Source organism: Salvelinus fontinalis, unplaced genomic scaffold (genome assembly GCF_029448725.1).
Source record: "Salvelinus fontinalis isolate EN_2023a unplaced genomic scaffold, ASM2944872v1 scaffold_0395, whole genome shotgun sequence".
Classification (NCBI taxonomy): Eukaryota; Metazoa; Chordata; class Actinopteri; order Salmoniformes; family Salmonidae; genus Salvelinus; species Salvelinus fontinalis.
This window is the reverse complement of record NW_026600604.1, coordinates 142,501-157,530: the sequence shown is the minus strand read 5'-3', so window position 1 is coordinate 157,530 and position 15,030 is coordinate 142,501. Positions and strand designations below refer to the sequence as shown.

At 42.8% G+C, this 15,030-nt stretch overlaps 1 protein-coding gene across 1 annotated transcript in view; it reads left to right on the top strand.

The window, feature by feature from the left end:
• Nucleotides 1-2,449: 2,449 nt before the first annotated feature.
• The window catches only part of LOC129845879 (collagen alpha-1(XIX) chain-like), a 107,992-nt gene continuing 95,411 nt past the window's right edge, over nt 2,450-15,030 (top strand). Inside the window, exons 1-6 of the mRNA XM_055913804.1 lie at nt 2,450-2,776; nt 2,876-2,920; nt 3,556-3,588; nt 7,907-7,945; nt 8,274-8,321; nt 14,909-14,944. Of these exons, the coding sequence (XP_055769779.1) occupies nt 2,588-2,776; nt 2,876-2,920; nt 3,556-3,588; nt 7,907-7,945; nt 8,274-8,321; nt 14,909-14,944 (390 nt within the window). The 5' untranslated portion in view covers nt 2,450-2,587. The remainder of the gene's footprint in view (nt 2,777-2,875; nt 2,921-3,555; nt 3,589-7,906; nt 7,946-8,273; nt 8,322-14,908; nt 14,945-15,030) is intronic.

Sequence of the window (15,030 nt, the reverse complement as noted above, 5' to 3'; positions counted from 1 at the left end):
TCATAACCCTCCCAACCAATCAGTGACTAGATCACATTAAAAGACCGCAGCATCATAATGACTGTTGTTAAAAGCACCATTTGGGAGAGAGACCGAGACCGAGACCGAGACCGAGAGACACAGAGAGACAGACACAGAGACCGAGACCGAGACCGAGACCGAGAGACACAGAGAGACAGACACCGAGACCGAGACCGAGACCGAGAGACACAGAGAGACAGACACAGAGACCGAGACCGAGACCGAGACCGAGAGACACAGAGAGACAGACACAGAGACCGAGACCGAGACCGAGACCGAGAGACACAGAGAGACAGACACCGAGACCGAGACCGAGACCGAGACCGAGAGACACAGAGAGACAGACACAGAGACCGAGACCGAGACCGAGAGACACAGAGAGACAGACACAGAGACCGAGACCGAGACCGAGAGACACAGAGAGACAGACACAGAGACCGAGAACGAGACCGAGACCGAGAGACACAGAGAGACAGACACAGAGACCGAGACCGAGACCGAGACCGAGAGACACAAAGAGACAGACACAGAGACCGAGAACGAGACCGAGACCGAGAGACACAGAGAGACAGACACAGACACAGACACAGACACAGAGACCGAGAACGAGACCGAGACCGAGAGACACAGAGAGACAGACACAGAGACCGAGAACGAGACCGAGACCGAGAGACACAGAGAGACACAGAGAGGCACAGAGAGACAGACACAGAGACCGAGAACGAGACCGAGACCGAGACAGACACAGAGAGAGACAGACACAGAGACCGAGAACGAGACCGAGACAGACACAGAGAGACACAGAGAGACACAGAGAGGCACAGAGAGGCACAGAGAGGCACAGAGAGACACAGAGAGACATGCAGAGACACGCAGAGAGACGCAGAGAGACGCAGAGAGACGCAGAGAGACGCAGAGAGACGCAGAGAGACACAGAGAGACACACACACACACATACACATACACACACACACACACACACACACACACACACACACACACACACACACACACACACACACACACACACACACACACACACACACACACACACACACACACACACACACACACACACAGGCTAACCATCAAAAGGTTCAAAGTTGCCCTGATTGGTCCAGAAGACTCTATGCTGGGGGAGGGAAGAGGGGTGAAGAAACAGGTGAAGTGTTGTTGAAAGTGAAAAGGGAGTCTGGGAATCTTTAGACAGTTACATTTCACACAGCCCCAGTCCAAATGTAGCTGCTCGTTTTGGGGACAGAAAATCTGCATCCCAAATGGGACCCTATCCCCTATATAGTGCACTTCTTTTCACCCGGGCCCATAGGAAACAGGGTGCCATTTGGGATGTACTTAATTCTATGTGTGTGGCAGGCTGTTATCTCTCTCAACGAGGTGTGGGTTTGGGGGAGCTACCCCAGGCTGTCTTGAGAAGATGCCCATATATTTTGTTGTAGCAGGTGAGCTAATTAAACAATGTTCGTACTCAAATATATAGAATAAAACAATAATGAACCATGCTTCAAGTTTTTGTATAAGTTGCAGGGGTTTTATGGAGCTCAGCCAACAGAGAGTAGCAGTAGTCTAGATGGGCGATGCCTCAATTAGGACAAGTGCCTGAATTAGGACAAGTATCTGAATTAGGACAAGTGTCTGAATTAGGACAAGTGTATGAATTAGGACAGGTATCTGAATCAGGACAAGTGTCTGAATTAGGACAGGTGTCTGAATTAGGACAAGTTTCAGAATTAGGACAAGTCCCTGAATTAGGACAAGTGTCTGAATTAGGACAAGTGTCTGAATTAGGACAAGTGTGTGAATTAGGACAAGTGTCTGAATTAGGACAAGTATCTGAATTAGGACAAGTTTCTGAATTAGGACAAGTGTCTGAATTAGGACAAGTGACTAATTCAGGACCTTCCTGTGTGAGGTCATACTCTATGGATGTTGTAGAGCATAAACCTGCAGGAGCGAGTCACTGCGTTGATGTTTTCAGAGAAGGACAGGTTGTTGTCCAGGGTCACGCCAAGGTTCTTTGCCCATCTGGGAGGCAGACACAGTGGAGTTGAGCACTTTAACTTCCCTTGCCTTCTGCTGATTTCCTGTCCTTACTGCTACAAGGTCCCTATTTTACAGATATAAAGGACCTCTGAAGAGAGCAGACGCCCACCCATCATTTCTGTGCCTTGTGAATAAGCCTGAGTCCACTCACACTCACTGGGTGGTATTGGCAGACTGTACAGTCCTTATCCACACATTGGAGAGAGAAAAGACTGCTGTATAAAAGACGAGAGCTGAAGACTTGATCTGTTGTCATCAAGTGCCATCTATTGGTGGAGAGGAGAATGATTAGATCAGGAACTGGTTGGCTCAGTGTGGAAAACTGCTGCAGTGCAACAGAGCTTCATTCTCTCAGTAGACCCATAGACGCAGCAGCTACAATGATACAGACAACATGTGTTGCTGGTTATAAGCATGTATTGTACGATCCTTAGGACATTTACACGCAGACACACATACACAGTCACACACACAACACTCTCGTCTCGTCTCTCTACTGTCAATCATGTTGTACTTGTCTTGTTCACATACATCCTCTATCTCTATCTCTCCTCTCTCTCACTCACTCACTCTCTCTCTCCTCTCTCTCTCTCTCTCTCTCTTTCTCTCACTCTCACTCTCACTATCTGTTCTCATCCAGGGGGTAAAGGGTGACTCTGGCGTCCCAGGAGACAAAGGAGATCAAGGAGATCCGGTATGTAACACACCCTTCCAACACATTATTGTGGTGACTTTTAAAGTGGCTGTCATTAACCGTGAACTCTAACCTTTCACCTTTGGCCTACTCCCTCAGGGTCAGCCAGGTGGAGACGGGGCCTCTGGGATGAAAGGACAAAAGGTGAGTCACATCACATGGTGTGTGTGTGTGTGTGTGTGTGTGTGTGTGTGTGTGTGTGTGTGTGTGTGTGTGTGTGTGTGTGTGTGTGTGTGTGTGTGTGTGTGTGTGTGTGTGTGTGTGTGTGTGTGTGCGTGTGCGTGCGTGCGTGAGCTCCAGACTGATTCCCCCTGATCTAGTTATCTTTCCTGCATTCATTTAAGTCTAAATCTGGCTGCAAATTAACTCTCTTATAACGATATTTCATCATTGTTAATTGTCACACACACACACACACACACACACACACACACAATGTGACTCACCTTCTGTTCTTTCATCCCTGAGGCATCCTTGTTTAACCCACTACAGTATATCAGTGTACCAACCCCCCTAACCCAATCAACTGAAACCGGTTGTCATTAAGTAGTCATGTAAATAGTGTTTGAATGAATGCTACTGTTGGTGATGACTGAATCACTGAGAGAGGAGGTAGGAGCAGATGTTACAACAGCTTCGGTGGTGGGGGAGATTTCACTATCCGCTCTAAACCAAGGCTTCTAGATTCTTCCTAAAGAATAGATCAATATCATCCTGAGGTGTTTAAGCATGTCTGTACAGTTTCACATCTCTGTGTTCTCTGTGTATTCTCTTATCAGGGGGAAGAGGGCCTAAGAGGACCACCAGGACCGGTGAGGAGTACATTGTTATGGCGTTAATATTTCATGTGACTGTTTATAACTGAGACATAAACTAATATTATCTAAGAGACTGTAGTTCGTTTTTGAGTTATTGGAGAGAGGAGCACCTGAGGGGTGTGAACAAGACTAGCCTGGACTGGTCCAGTACACTATTGCTGCTCGACATTGACAAGGTTTGGGCTCCATGTTTTTCAGAACTGAGAGTAACTGCAATCCATGCTCGGTCTCCTCTGATCTCTCAAACACAATCCTGAATCTACACCTACATTACCTGACTATGTCATTGTAATGGGCCATACCTTTACTGGTGCATGTCAACACGGTATATATAAAGGCTAGTATGTGACCACAATGGACAGGTATACCTTTGGTAGACGATCCAGACAGGCAATAATAGTGGGAACAACATACTATTCCCAGACTCCTCTGAGATCTGTCCTTCTTCATAATTCAACTCCTGGTTTCTTATTTAGCCGCTGATCGAAGTGGCACCGAGCCAACGTCACATCACCGCACGCTGAACAAATATTCCCTCTACACTAATGAGCTCCTTCTCCTACTACTACTTTATATCACTCTGTCTGCCTCCCAAATCGCACCCCATTCCCTACATAGTGACGACTTTTGTAACATGCATGCTCCGACTACCGATTTCTTTCACCGATTGTGTCCCAAATGGTTCCCTATGGATCCTGGTACAAAGAGGTGCACTAAATAGGCAATAGAGTGCCATTTGATATGAATCCCTTATCTCAACTGGAGTCAGGTCCACTTGTTCTTAAACGTTTCATTTACAATTTAACAGTGGCAGGTAATGAGTTCCCCTTAATGGCTATAAAGTCTTTTCTTTCCTTGCAATTATTTGTGTAAGAAGTTCTATGAGGACCACTTAATCGGACTCAATTAACTGGACTGGATTACATTTTGAAATTGATTTTTAAGATTGAAGCGATAAGGGAGCAAAATGATTTAAAAATGTAAATGATGTTGCTATTTTAGGCCTACAGTCTTCTGAGGTTTGGTTGAAACACCCAAAGTCCAGTATGTTATCATGTGATGATGTCTCCGGCTGGGGCAGCCTTCTATTTATAATTATCAAATACATTCAGTCAATCAATTAATCATGTGGCTCCCAAACGGTTTCTGAATGCCAAATCAACTATGCCAATTGTCGAATGCCAAATCCCCCCCTAGCCACCACTCCTGATAGACACACTAGATCTGAGAGGATTGGATAAGTAGCTATACTCTTTATTGTAATAGCTAAATTAATAGCTTAATTTCTGATTGGCTAGGTGGGAAATGTCACCATATTGCTTCCATCCATCTATCCAATCCTCTCTGGTCTACATTAGTGGCTTCGGAGTACGTTCATTTAGAATTCAGACATTCAGAAAAGTAATTTATTAATTCATAAATGGTCTGTTTGAATATTTAGCTTAAATCTCACTTAAATAGGGGGCTACCGAGTGACGCAAAGCACTGCATCTCAGTGCGCAAGGTGTCACTGAAGACCCTGGTTCGATTCCAGGCTGTATCACAACCGGCCGTGATCGGGAGTCCCATAGGGCGGTGCACAAGTGGCCCAGCGTTTGGTCTTAACTGACTTGCCAAGTTAAATGAAGGTTTCATAAAACAAATACAATTAAATTAAGATTACATAAAACAAATACAGTTAAATGAAGGTTACATAAAACAAATACAATTAAATGAAGGTTACATAAAACAAATACAATTAAATGAAGGTTACATAAAACAAATACAATTAAATGAAGGTTTCATAAAACAAATACAATTAAATGAAGGTTACATAAAACAAATACAGTTAAATGAAGGTTACATAAAACAAATACAGTTAAATGAAGGTTACATAAAACAAATACAATTAAATGAAGGTTACATGAAACAAATACAATTAAATGAAGGTTACATAAAACAAATACAGTTAAATGAGCGTTTATATGTCCACTTCCTAGTAACAGATAATGGGTGAATCGCAAATGGCACCAGGTCAATAGTAGTGCGCTATATAGGGAATAGGGTACCATAGGGCTCTGGTCAATAGTAGTGTGCTATATAGGGAATAGGGTACCATAGGGCTATGGTCAATAGTAGTGTGCTATATAGGGAATAGGGTACCATAGGGCTATGGTCAATGGTAGTGCGCTATAATGGGGAATAGGGTGCCATTTGAGACGCAGTGGGATCATTTCTGCCGTAAAGCGTTTAATTCCATGACTCTGCAGAAACCAGGGTTCAGACCATTACCTTCCTTCCTGTTCATTAGTGCAGAGGAGGAACCACCAGGCATGCGTGACCCTCCATGACCCACAGGCAGCCCACACATGGCCCTTGACCAGACTCTGACTGAGGGCTACAGATATAAGAGACAAGATTAGAACAAATTGACAAGCTTTAGGAGGCAGACTGATATTTGGAACTTGAAGCACTAAAAGGCTGATTTCCACACTGAACTTGTTGTACAACATCACAGGAAAGATCAGGACATGGTTTTACTGCATGGCCCTCCATGACCCACAGATAGACCACACGTAGTCCTTGACCAGACAGACACAGAATAATAAGCTAGGCTATGAACAAGAGCAGAAGGCTAAAAGATTAGAACAAATTGACAAACTTGTAAATAGATATTTATGCCAGTTTGAGATGTTGAAATGAAAGCCAAACCAAAATGTATTACCACTAAAATAACCCGGCTTGACCAGCCAGACACAGAAGAACAGGAAGACAAGGAACAGGGTTGGAATAAATTAACATACTTGTTCAATAGAAAAAATAAAAAAAATGTTAGCTTTTGGAGGCAAACTAACACTGTACCCAAACCGCCATCGTGCGCTATATCGTGCACAAATTGATTTTGTCCCCCCACACCAAACGCGATCACGACACGCAGGTTAAAATATCAAAACAAACTCTGAACCAATTATATTATTTTGGGGACAGGTCAAAAAGCATTAAACATTTATGGCAATTTAGCTAGCTAGCTTGCAGTTGCTAGCTAATTTGTCCTATTTAGCTAGCTTGCTGTTGCTAGCTAATTTGTCCTGGGATATAAACGTTGAGTTGTTATTTTACCTGAAATGCACAAGGCCCTCTAGTCCGACAATTAATCCACACATAAAACAGTCAACCGAATCGTTTCTAGTCATCGCTCCTCCTTCCAGGCTTTTTATTTTTTGCACTTTATATGGCGATTGGCATCTAATAGTATTACCATGACGACGACCGACCTCAGTTCGTCTTTCAATCACCCATGTGGGTATAACCAATGAGGAGATGGCACATGGGTCTCTGCTTCTGTAAACCAATGAGGAGATGGGAGAGGCAGGACTTGCAGCGTGTTCTGTGCCACAAATAGAAGCAACTTCTATTTTAGCGCCTGGCAACGCAAATGCTCGTTGGTGCGCGTGAACAGTGTGGGTGCAATGATTGAATAACATGTATGTGTAAATGTATTTTTGCTACACTAGCGCACGGGAAGCAAGCGGTATGGTCAGCATGTCAGATGTTGAACTTGAAGCCAACTCAAAACATATGTACACATAATTGCAGGTTTCTAGGCTTCAATTGTGGTACAATATCATGGGAAAGCTCAGGACATAATTTTACAGCTTGAAAAGTTGACTTTCAATCACTGTGGGAATGCGTCCCAGATGGCAACCTATTCCCTATATAGTGCACTACTTTTGACCAGAGCCCAATGGGCACTATAAAGGGAATAGGAAGCCGTTTGGGATACAACCTTGACCTTTAACGATCCATACCCTCGCTGGAGGACTGCTCTACAGGTGGGCTTTGTATCCCCACAACAATGATTGGTCGATTCCAGGACTGACTCTCAAAATACATCCCAAATGGCAACCTATTCCCTACATAGTGCACTACTTTTGACCAGAGCCCTATGGTACTATTTACCCCACTTTAATAGAGAATAGGGTGCCATTTGGGACGAACAGGCTGAGGTGCTAGTCTAGTGGAAGAGGGTCTAGTGACAGACAGAAAACACCCCTTCGCTCCTTTTCTCTCTTAAAAGGCTTCTTCAGTTTGACTTTGACAACCCCAACTGCAGTTCTGATCAGAGCCGAGTGGCGAGCCGAGTGCCGAGCCAAGTGCCAAGTGCCGAGTGCCGAGCCGAGTGCCGAGCCGAGTGCCGAGCCGAGTGCCGAGCCGAGTGCCGAGCCGAGTGCATTCAATAAGGGAGGTTAGGTGGTACGTCTTACCTACCGAATAAGTGACACTGAAGAAGACTGATTTTCTATCTTCTATCTTGTCTGTCCTTTCCATCCAGGTGATGACAGCTCATGGACTGAGACATCTGTCTGGCTCTGTAAGTTTAAACATCCTACGTAGTTACCTTTAACTTCTGTTCTATTCAGTCATAATGGCAGTAGTGCTCTGACTGGTAACTCAATATTTTGTGTTACCTTGATGAAAGTTATTTTATGTAAAATGTTCCGCATTTCATAATAGCTACATGGTCCCGTGTGGCTCAGTTGGTAGAGCATGGCGCTTGCAACGCCAGGGTTGTGGGTTCATTCCCCACGGGGGGACCAGGATGAAAATGTATGAACTTTCCAATTTGTAAGTCGCTCTGGATAAGAGCTTCTGCTAAATGACTAAAATGTAATAATGACCTTATTTGTATTTTATTTTAGGAGGCTGAATCAGGAGAGGCGTGCCAGAAAGGAGAAACGGGTGATCCAGTAAGGATAGGATATGTACCAACCTGCTCACAGTGTTCATAGGATTTGTATATAATTAGCTCCCCCCTGTCCATTAAATCTATTTCATTATTCATCAGCTAAACTGATCCTAGATCAGCACTCCTACTCTGATACGCTGGAGTATGGATCCAGATTATTGATCCAGATCAGATGAAGACTAATTTAAACCTGTTGGGGATGGGGGCGCTGTTTAGACTATTTATGCTAATGTGGCTAATTTTTTAAACGGCTTCCCACAAAATCCTTGATCGTACAATATGCATATTATTATTATTATTGGATAGAAAACAGTCTATAGTTTCTATAGGAGTTGAAATTTTGTCTCTAAGTGGAACAGAGCCCATTCTACAGCAATTTCCCTGACATGGAGTCAGATTTGAGAAATGTTGGCCACTTTTCTGAAGTCATTTAAAAGGGCACTGTCGTTGCTATGACTATACGGACACTTCTTACGTCTTCCCCTGGATGCCTTTACGTGATGACGATTCCAACGGGCTCGATTGCTCGTTCACAGGCCCTACAAATGAAAAAAACCTTTAGCTAGCAAGTCTTTTCTTGCTGCGTAACGCGCGTGGAAGACACCGACCCTCTCCTGTTCCAAGCGTTAGTTTAGCCTGTTATATTTCTCCGGTCATCTTTTCACTCGTTATAGGAGTTAAAAACATCATAAGGTAGTTAATTTAAAGCGTTTTATAGCAATTTATATCCGTTTAGTGCGATTTTGGGACATTTATTTTTGCAACGATGTGAAAAGTTGGGCATGCTTTTCAGTTCATCCCGAACTCAGTTGACATTTCCACATGGCAAGAGGACAGCTTTCCACCAAAAGACGATTTCTCCCAAGAAAGGATCCTTTGCCCAAGATACTGATGGAAGAACAGCTCAAGGTAGGACATTTTTATTATGATAAATCGTGTTTCTGTCGAAACATTTTAGTGGCTTAGGACGCCATGTTTTTTGACGTAGCTTCGCTTGGCGCAAACTGTATTGAAAAGTAAGGATAAATTAAAAAATGTAATAACGCAATTGTATTAAGAATTAAATTGTCTATCAATCCCTGTCCACCCTATATTTTTTAGTCACGTTTATGAGTATTTATGTATAAGAGTAGATCACTGTCTAAGTGGCGCAAGGACGTTTTCTTTACCAGCTTGTCTACATTTCACATTGTCTAACCATGATTTTGGTGGCTAAATATAAACATTTTCGATCAAACTGTATATGCATGTTGTAATGTGATGTTACAGGAGTGTCATCGGAAGAATTCTGAGAAGGTTAGTGAAAAAATTAATATCTTTTGGCGATGTTGACTTTTATCGCTCACTTTGGCTAGAATCAATGCTGGGCTGCTAATTGCTATGTGCTAAGCTAATATAACGATTTATTGTGTTTTCGCTGTAAGACACTTAGAAAATCTGAAATATTGTCTGTATTCACAGGATCTGTGTCTTTCGATTCGTGTATGCTGTGTATTTTTACGAAATGTTTGATGATTAGTAGTTAGGTAAACACGTTGCTCATTGTAATTATTCTAGTCCATTTGTGATGGTGGGTGCAATTGTAAACTATGCCATATACCTGAAATATGCACTTTTTTCTAACAAAACCTATCCCATACCATAAATATGTTATCAGACTGTCATCTAATGAGTTTTTTTGTTGGTTAGGGGCTATAAATATCTTAGTTTAGCCGAATTGGTGATGGCTACTGGTGTTGGTGGACAAATAAAAGATGGTGGATTATGCTAATGTGTTTTTAGGTAATAGATGTACATCTTTACATATTGTGTCTTCCCTGTAAAACATTTTAAAAATCGGAAATGTTGACTGGATTCATAAGATCTGTGTCTTTCATTAGCTGTATTGGACTTTAATGTGTGAAAGTTAAATATTTAAAAAAAATATTTTTTTTGAATTTCGCGGCACTGGTTTTTCAGTGGGGGGGGGGGGGGGTGTGCCGCTAGCGCCACGCTGATCCTAGACAGGATATTGATGTTTGTCTCTGTGTCAAATCAAATCTAATTGTATTTGTCTCATGCGTCGAATACAACAGGCCTTACCGTGAAATGTTACTATCAAGCCCTTAACCAACAATGCAGTTCAAGAAATAGAGTTAAGAAAATATTTACTAAAAAAACGAAAGAAAATGACATAACAATAACGAGGCTAAATACAGTGGGGGCAAGGTGTATAGTCTGGGTGGCCATTAGATTAATTGCTCTGCAGTCTTATGGCTTGGGGGTAGAAACTGTTAAGGAGCCTTTTGGTCCTAGACTTGGGGCTCCGGTACCGCTTGCCGTGTGGTAGCAGAGAGAACAGTCTATGACTTGGGTGACTGGAGTCTTTTTGGGGCCTTCCTCTGACACTGCCTAGTATATAGGTGCTGGATGGCAGGAAGCTTGGCCCCAGTGATGTACTGGGCCGTACACACTACCCTCTGTAGCACCTTACGGTCAGATGCTGAGCAGTTGCCATACCAGGCGGTGATGCAACCGGTTAGGATGCTCTCGATGGTGAAGTTGTAGAACATTTTGAGCGTCTTGGGGACCCATGCTAAATATTTTCAGTCTCCTGGGGGGGGGGGTGTTGTCGTGTCCTCTTCACAACTGTCTTGGTGTGTTTGGACCACGATAGTTTGTTGGTGATGTTCACACCATTGAACTCTCGACCCGCTCCACTACAACCCCGTTGATGTTAGTGGGGGTCTATTCGGCCCTCCTTTTCCTGTAGTCCACGACCAGCTCTTTTGTCTTGCTCACATTGAGGGAGAGGTTGTCGTCCTGGCATCACACTGCCAGGTCTCCTCCCTATAAGTTGTCTCATCGTTGTTGGTGATCAGGCCTACCAATGGTAGGTGTTGGAGTCGTGCTTGGCCAAGCAGTCATGGGTGAACAGGGAGTACAGGAGGAGACTAAGTACACACCCCTGAGGGGCCCAGCGTGACAGATGTGTTGTTGCCTACACTTACCACCTGGGGGTGGCCCGTCAGGAAGTCCAGGATCCAGTTGCCGAGGGAGTTGTTTAGTGCCAGGGTCCTTAGCTTAGTGATGAGCTTTGAGGGCACTATGGTTTTGTGTGCACTATGTAGGGAATAGGCTGCCATATGGGATACATACAAAAGCATATCTGAAAGAGCTGTTGGCAAATAATTGAATAATCAAATATGAAAAAAAGGATACAACGTTCAAAGGAGGTCAATCTTTATCGTACAAGTTCAAAACAAGACTTCAACAATAGCTACATGGTTTAGAATGAATGCCTAGACTTCAACAATAGCTACATGGTTTAGAATGAATGCCATTCAGAAACAAGACTTCAACAATAGCTACATGGTTTAGAATGAATGCCATTCAGAAACAAGACTTCAATAATAGCTACATGGTTTAGAGTGAATGCCAAGACTTCAACAATAGCTACATGGTTTAGAATGAATGCTTAGACTTCAACAATAGCTACATGGTTTAGAATGAATGCCATTCAGAAACAAGACTTCAACAATAGCTACATGGTTTAGAATGAATGCCTAGACTTCAACAATAGCTACATGGTTTAGAATGAATGCCTAGACTTCAACAATAGCTACATGGTTTAGAATGAATGCCTAGACTTCAACAATAGCTACATGGTTTAGAATGAATGCCTAAACTTCAACAATAGCTACATGGTTTAGAATGAATGCTATTCAGAAACAAGACTTCAACAATAGCTACATGGTTTAGAATGAATGCCTAGACTTCAACAATAGCTACATGGTTTAGAATGAATGCTTAAACTTCAACAATAGCTACATGGTTTATAATGAATGCCATTCAGAAACAAGATTTCAACAATAGCTACATGGTTTAGAATGAATGCGTAGACTTCAACAATAGCTACATGGTTTAGAATGAATGCCATTCAGAAACAAGATTTCAACAATAGCTACATGGTTTAGAATGAATGCCTAGACTTCAACAATAGCTACATGGTTTAGAATGAATGCCTAGACTTCAACAATAGCTACATGGTTTAGAATGAATGCTTAAACTTCAACAATAGCTACATGGTTTAGAATGAATGCCATTCAGAAACAAGACTTCAACAATAGCTACATGGTTTAGAATGAATGCCTAGACTTCAACAATAGCTACATGGTTTAGAATGAATGCTTAGACTTCAACAATAGCTACATGGTTTAGAATGAATGCCATTCAGAAACAAGATTTCAACAATAGCTACATGGTTTAGAATGAATGCCTAGACTTCAACAATAGCTACATGGTTTAGAATGAATGCCTAGATTTCAACAATAGCTACATGGTTTAGAATGAATGCCATTCAGAAACAAGACTTCAACAATAGCTACATGGTTTAGAATGAATGCCTAGACTTCAACAATAGCTACATGGTTTAGAATGAATGCCTAGACTTCAACAATAGCTACATGGTTTAGAATGAATGCCTAGACTTCAACAATAGCTACATGGTTTAGAATGAATGCCATTCAGAAACAAGACTTCAACAATAGCTACATGGTTTAGAATGAATGCCTAGACTTCAACAATAGCTACATGGTTTAGAATGAATGCCATTCAGAAACAGTGTAATAGCTTTTCAAAAGTGAGTCACCTGACTGAGTTGGGCCAACTATTGGTTACTATTGTGCAGTGGTGGAAAATGGACCCCATTTCCATTTTTGAGTAAAAGTAAAGATACCTTATTAGAGTGAAAGTCACCCAGTAAAATACTACTCGAGTAAAAATCTAGAAGTATTTGGTTTTAAACATACTTAAGTATCAAAAGTAAAAGTACAAGTATAAATAATTTCAAATTCCTTATGTTAAGCTAACCAGACAGCACAATGTATGTGTTTTTTAAATGTACAAATAGCCAGGGTCACACTCCAACATTAAAACATAATTAACAAAACATTTGTGTTGAATTATTCTGCCAGATCTTGATAAGTGGTGAGTTGGAACATTGTCCTGTCCTGCTAAGCATTCAAAATGTAACCTGTACTTTTGGATGACATGGAAAATACACTGCTCAAAAAAATAAAGGGAACACTTAAACAACACAATGTAACTCCAAGTCAATCACACTTCTGTGAAATCAAACTGTCCACTTAGGAAGCAACACTGATTGACAATAAATTTCACATGCTGTTGTGCAAATGGAATAGACAAAAGGTGGAAATTATAGGCAATTAGCAAGACATCCCCAATAAAGGAGTGATTCTGCAGGTGGTGACCACAGACCACTTCTCAGTTCCTATGCTTCCTGGCTGATGTTTTGGTCACTTTTTTTTATATATTTTTTATTTTTTTATCCCATTTTCTCCCCAATTTTCGTGGTATCCAATCGCTAGTAATTACTACCTTGTCTCATCGCTACAACTCCCGCACGGGCTCGGGAGAGACGAAGATCGAAAGCCATGCGTCCTCCGAAGCACAACCCAACCAGCCGTACTGCTTCTTAACACAGCGCGCCTCCAACCCGGAAGCCAGCCGCACCATGTGTCGGAGGAAACACCGTGTACCTGGCCCCCTTGGTTGGCGCGCACTGCGCCCGGCCCGCCACAGGAGTCGCTGGAGCGCGATGAGACAAGGATATCCCTACCGGCCAAACCCTCCCTACCCCGGACGACGCTATGCCAATTGTGCGTCGCCCCACAGACCTCCCGGTCGCGGCCGGCTGTGACAGAGCCTGGGCACGAACCCAGAGACTCTGGTGGCGCAGTTAGCACTGCGATGCAGTGCCCTAGACCACTGCGCCACCCGGGAGGCCCCGTTTTGGTCACTTTTGAATGCTGGCGGTGCTTTCACTCTAGTGGTAGCATGAGACGGAGTCTACAACCCACACAAGTGGCTCAGGTAGTGCAGCTCATCCAGGATGGCACATCAATGCGAGCTGTGGCAAGAAGGTTTGCTGTGTCTGTCAGTGTAGTGTCCAGAGCATGGAGGCGCTACCAGGAGACAGGCCAGTACATCAGGAGACGTGGAGGAGGCCGTAGGAGGGCAACAACCCAGCAGCAGGACCGCTACCTCCGTTTTTGTGCAAGGGGGAGCACTGCCAGAGCCCTGCAAAATGACCTCCTGCAGGCCAATGTGACCAAAACATCAGCCAGGAAGCATAGGAACTGAGAAGTGGTCTGTGGTCACCACCTGCAGAATCACTCCTTTATTGGGGGTGTCTTGCTAATTGCCTATAATTTCCACCTTTTGTCTATTCCATTTGCACAACAGCATGTGAAATTTATTGTCAATCATTGCTGGTTCCTAAGTGGACAGTTTGATTTCACAGAAGTGTGATTGACTTAGAGTTACATTGTGTTGTTTAAGTGTTCCCTTTATTTTTTTGAGCAGTGTATATTAAGTAAAAAGTCAATCAATTTTTTTTAGGAATATAGTGAAGTAAAAGTTGTCAAAAATATAAATAGTTAAGTACAGATGCCCCCGAAGAGTACTTAAGTAGTGCTTCAAAGTATTTTTCTTAAGTACTTTACACCAGTGCTACTGTGTGTCTCTTGTTTAAACACAATGGATTTACAGGATGATGATAATGATTTATATGATCTTTTTCTTCAGGGACAAAGAGGACTCCAAGGACCACATGGTCTCAAGGTAACCAGTTCATTCTAAGTATTCAGATGAAGGACAAGCATTAAATACATGTTAAAGGCCTCATCTACACTGATCTGAGTACTGTA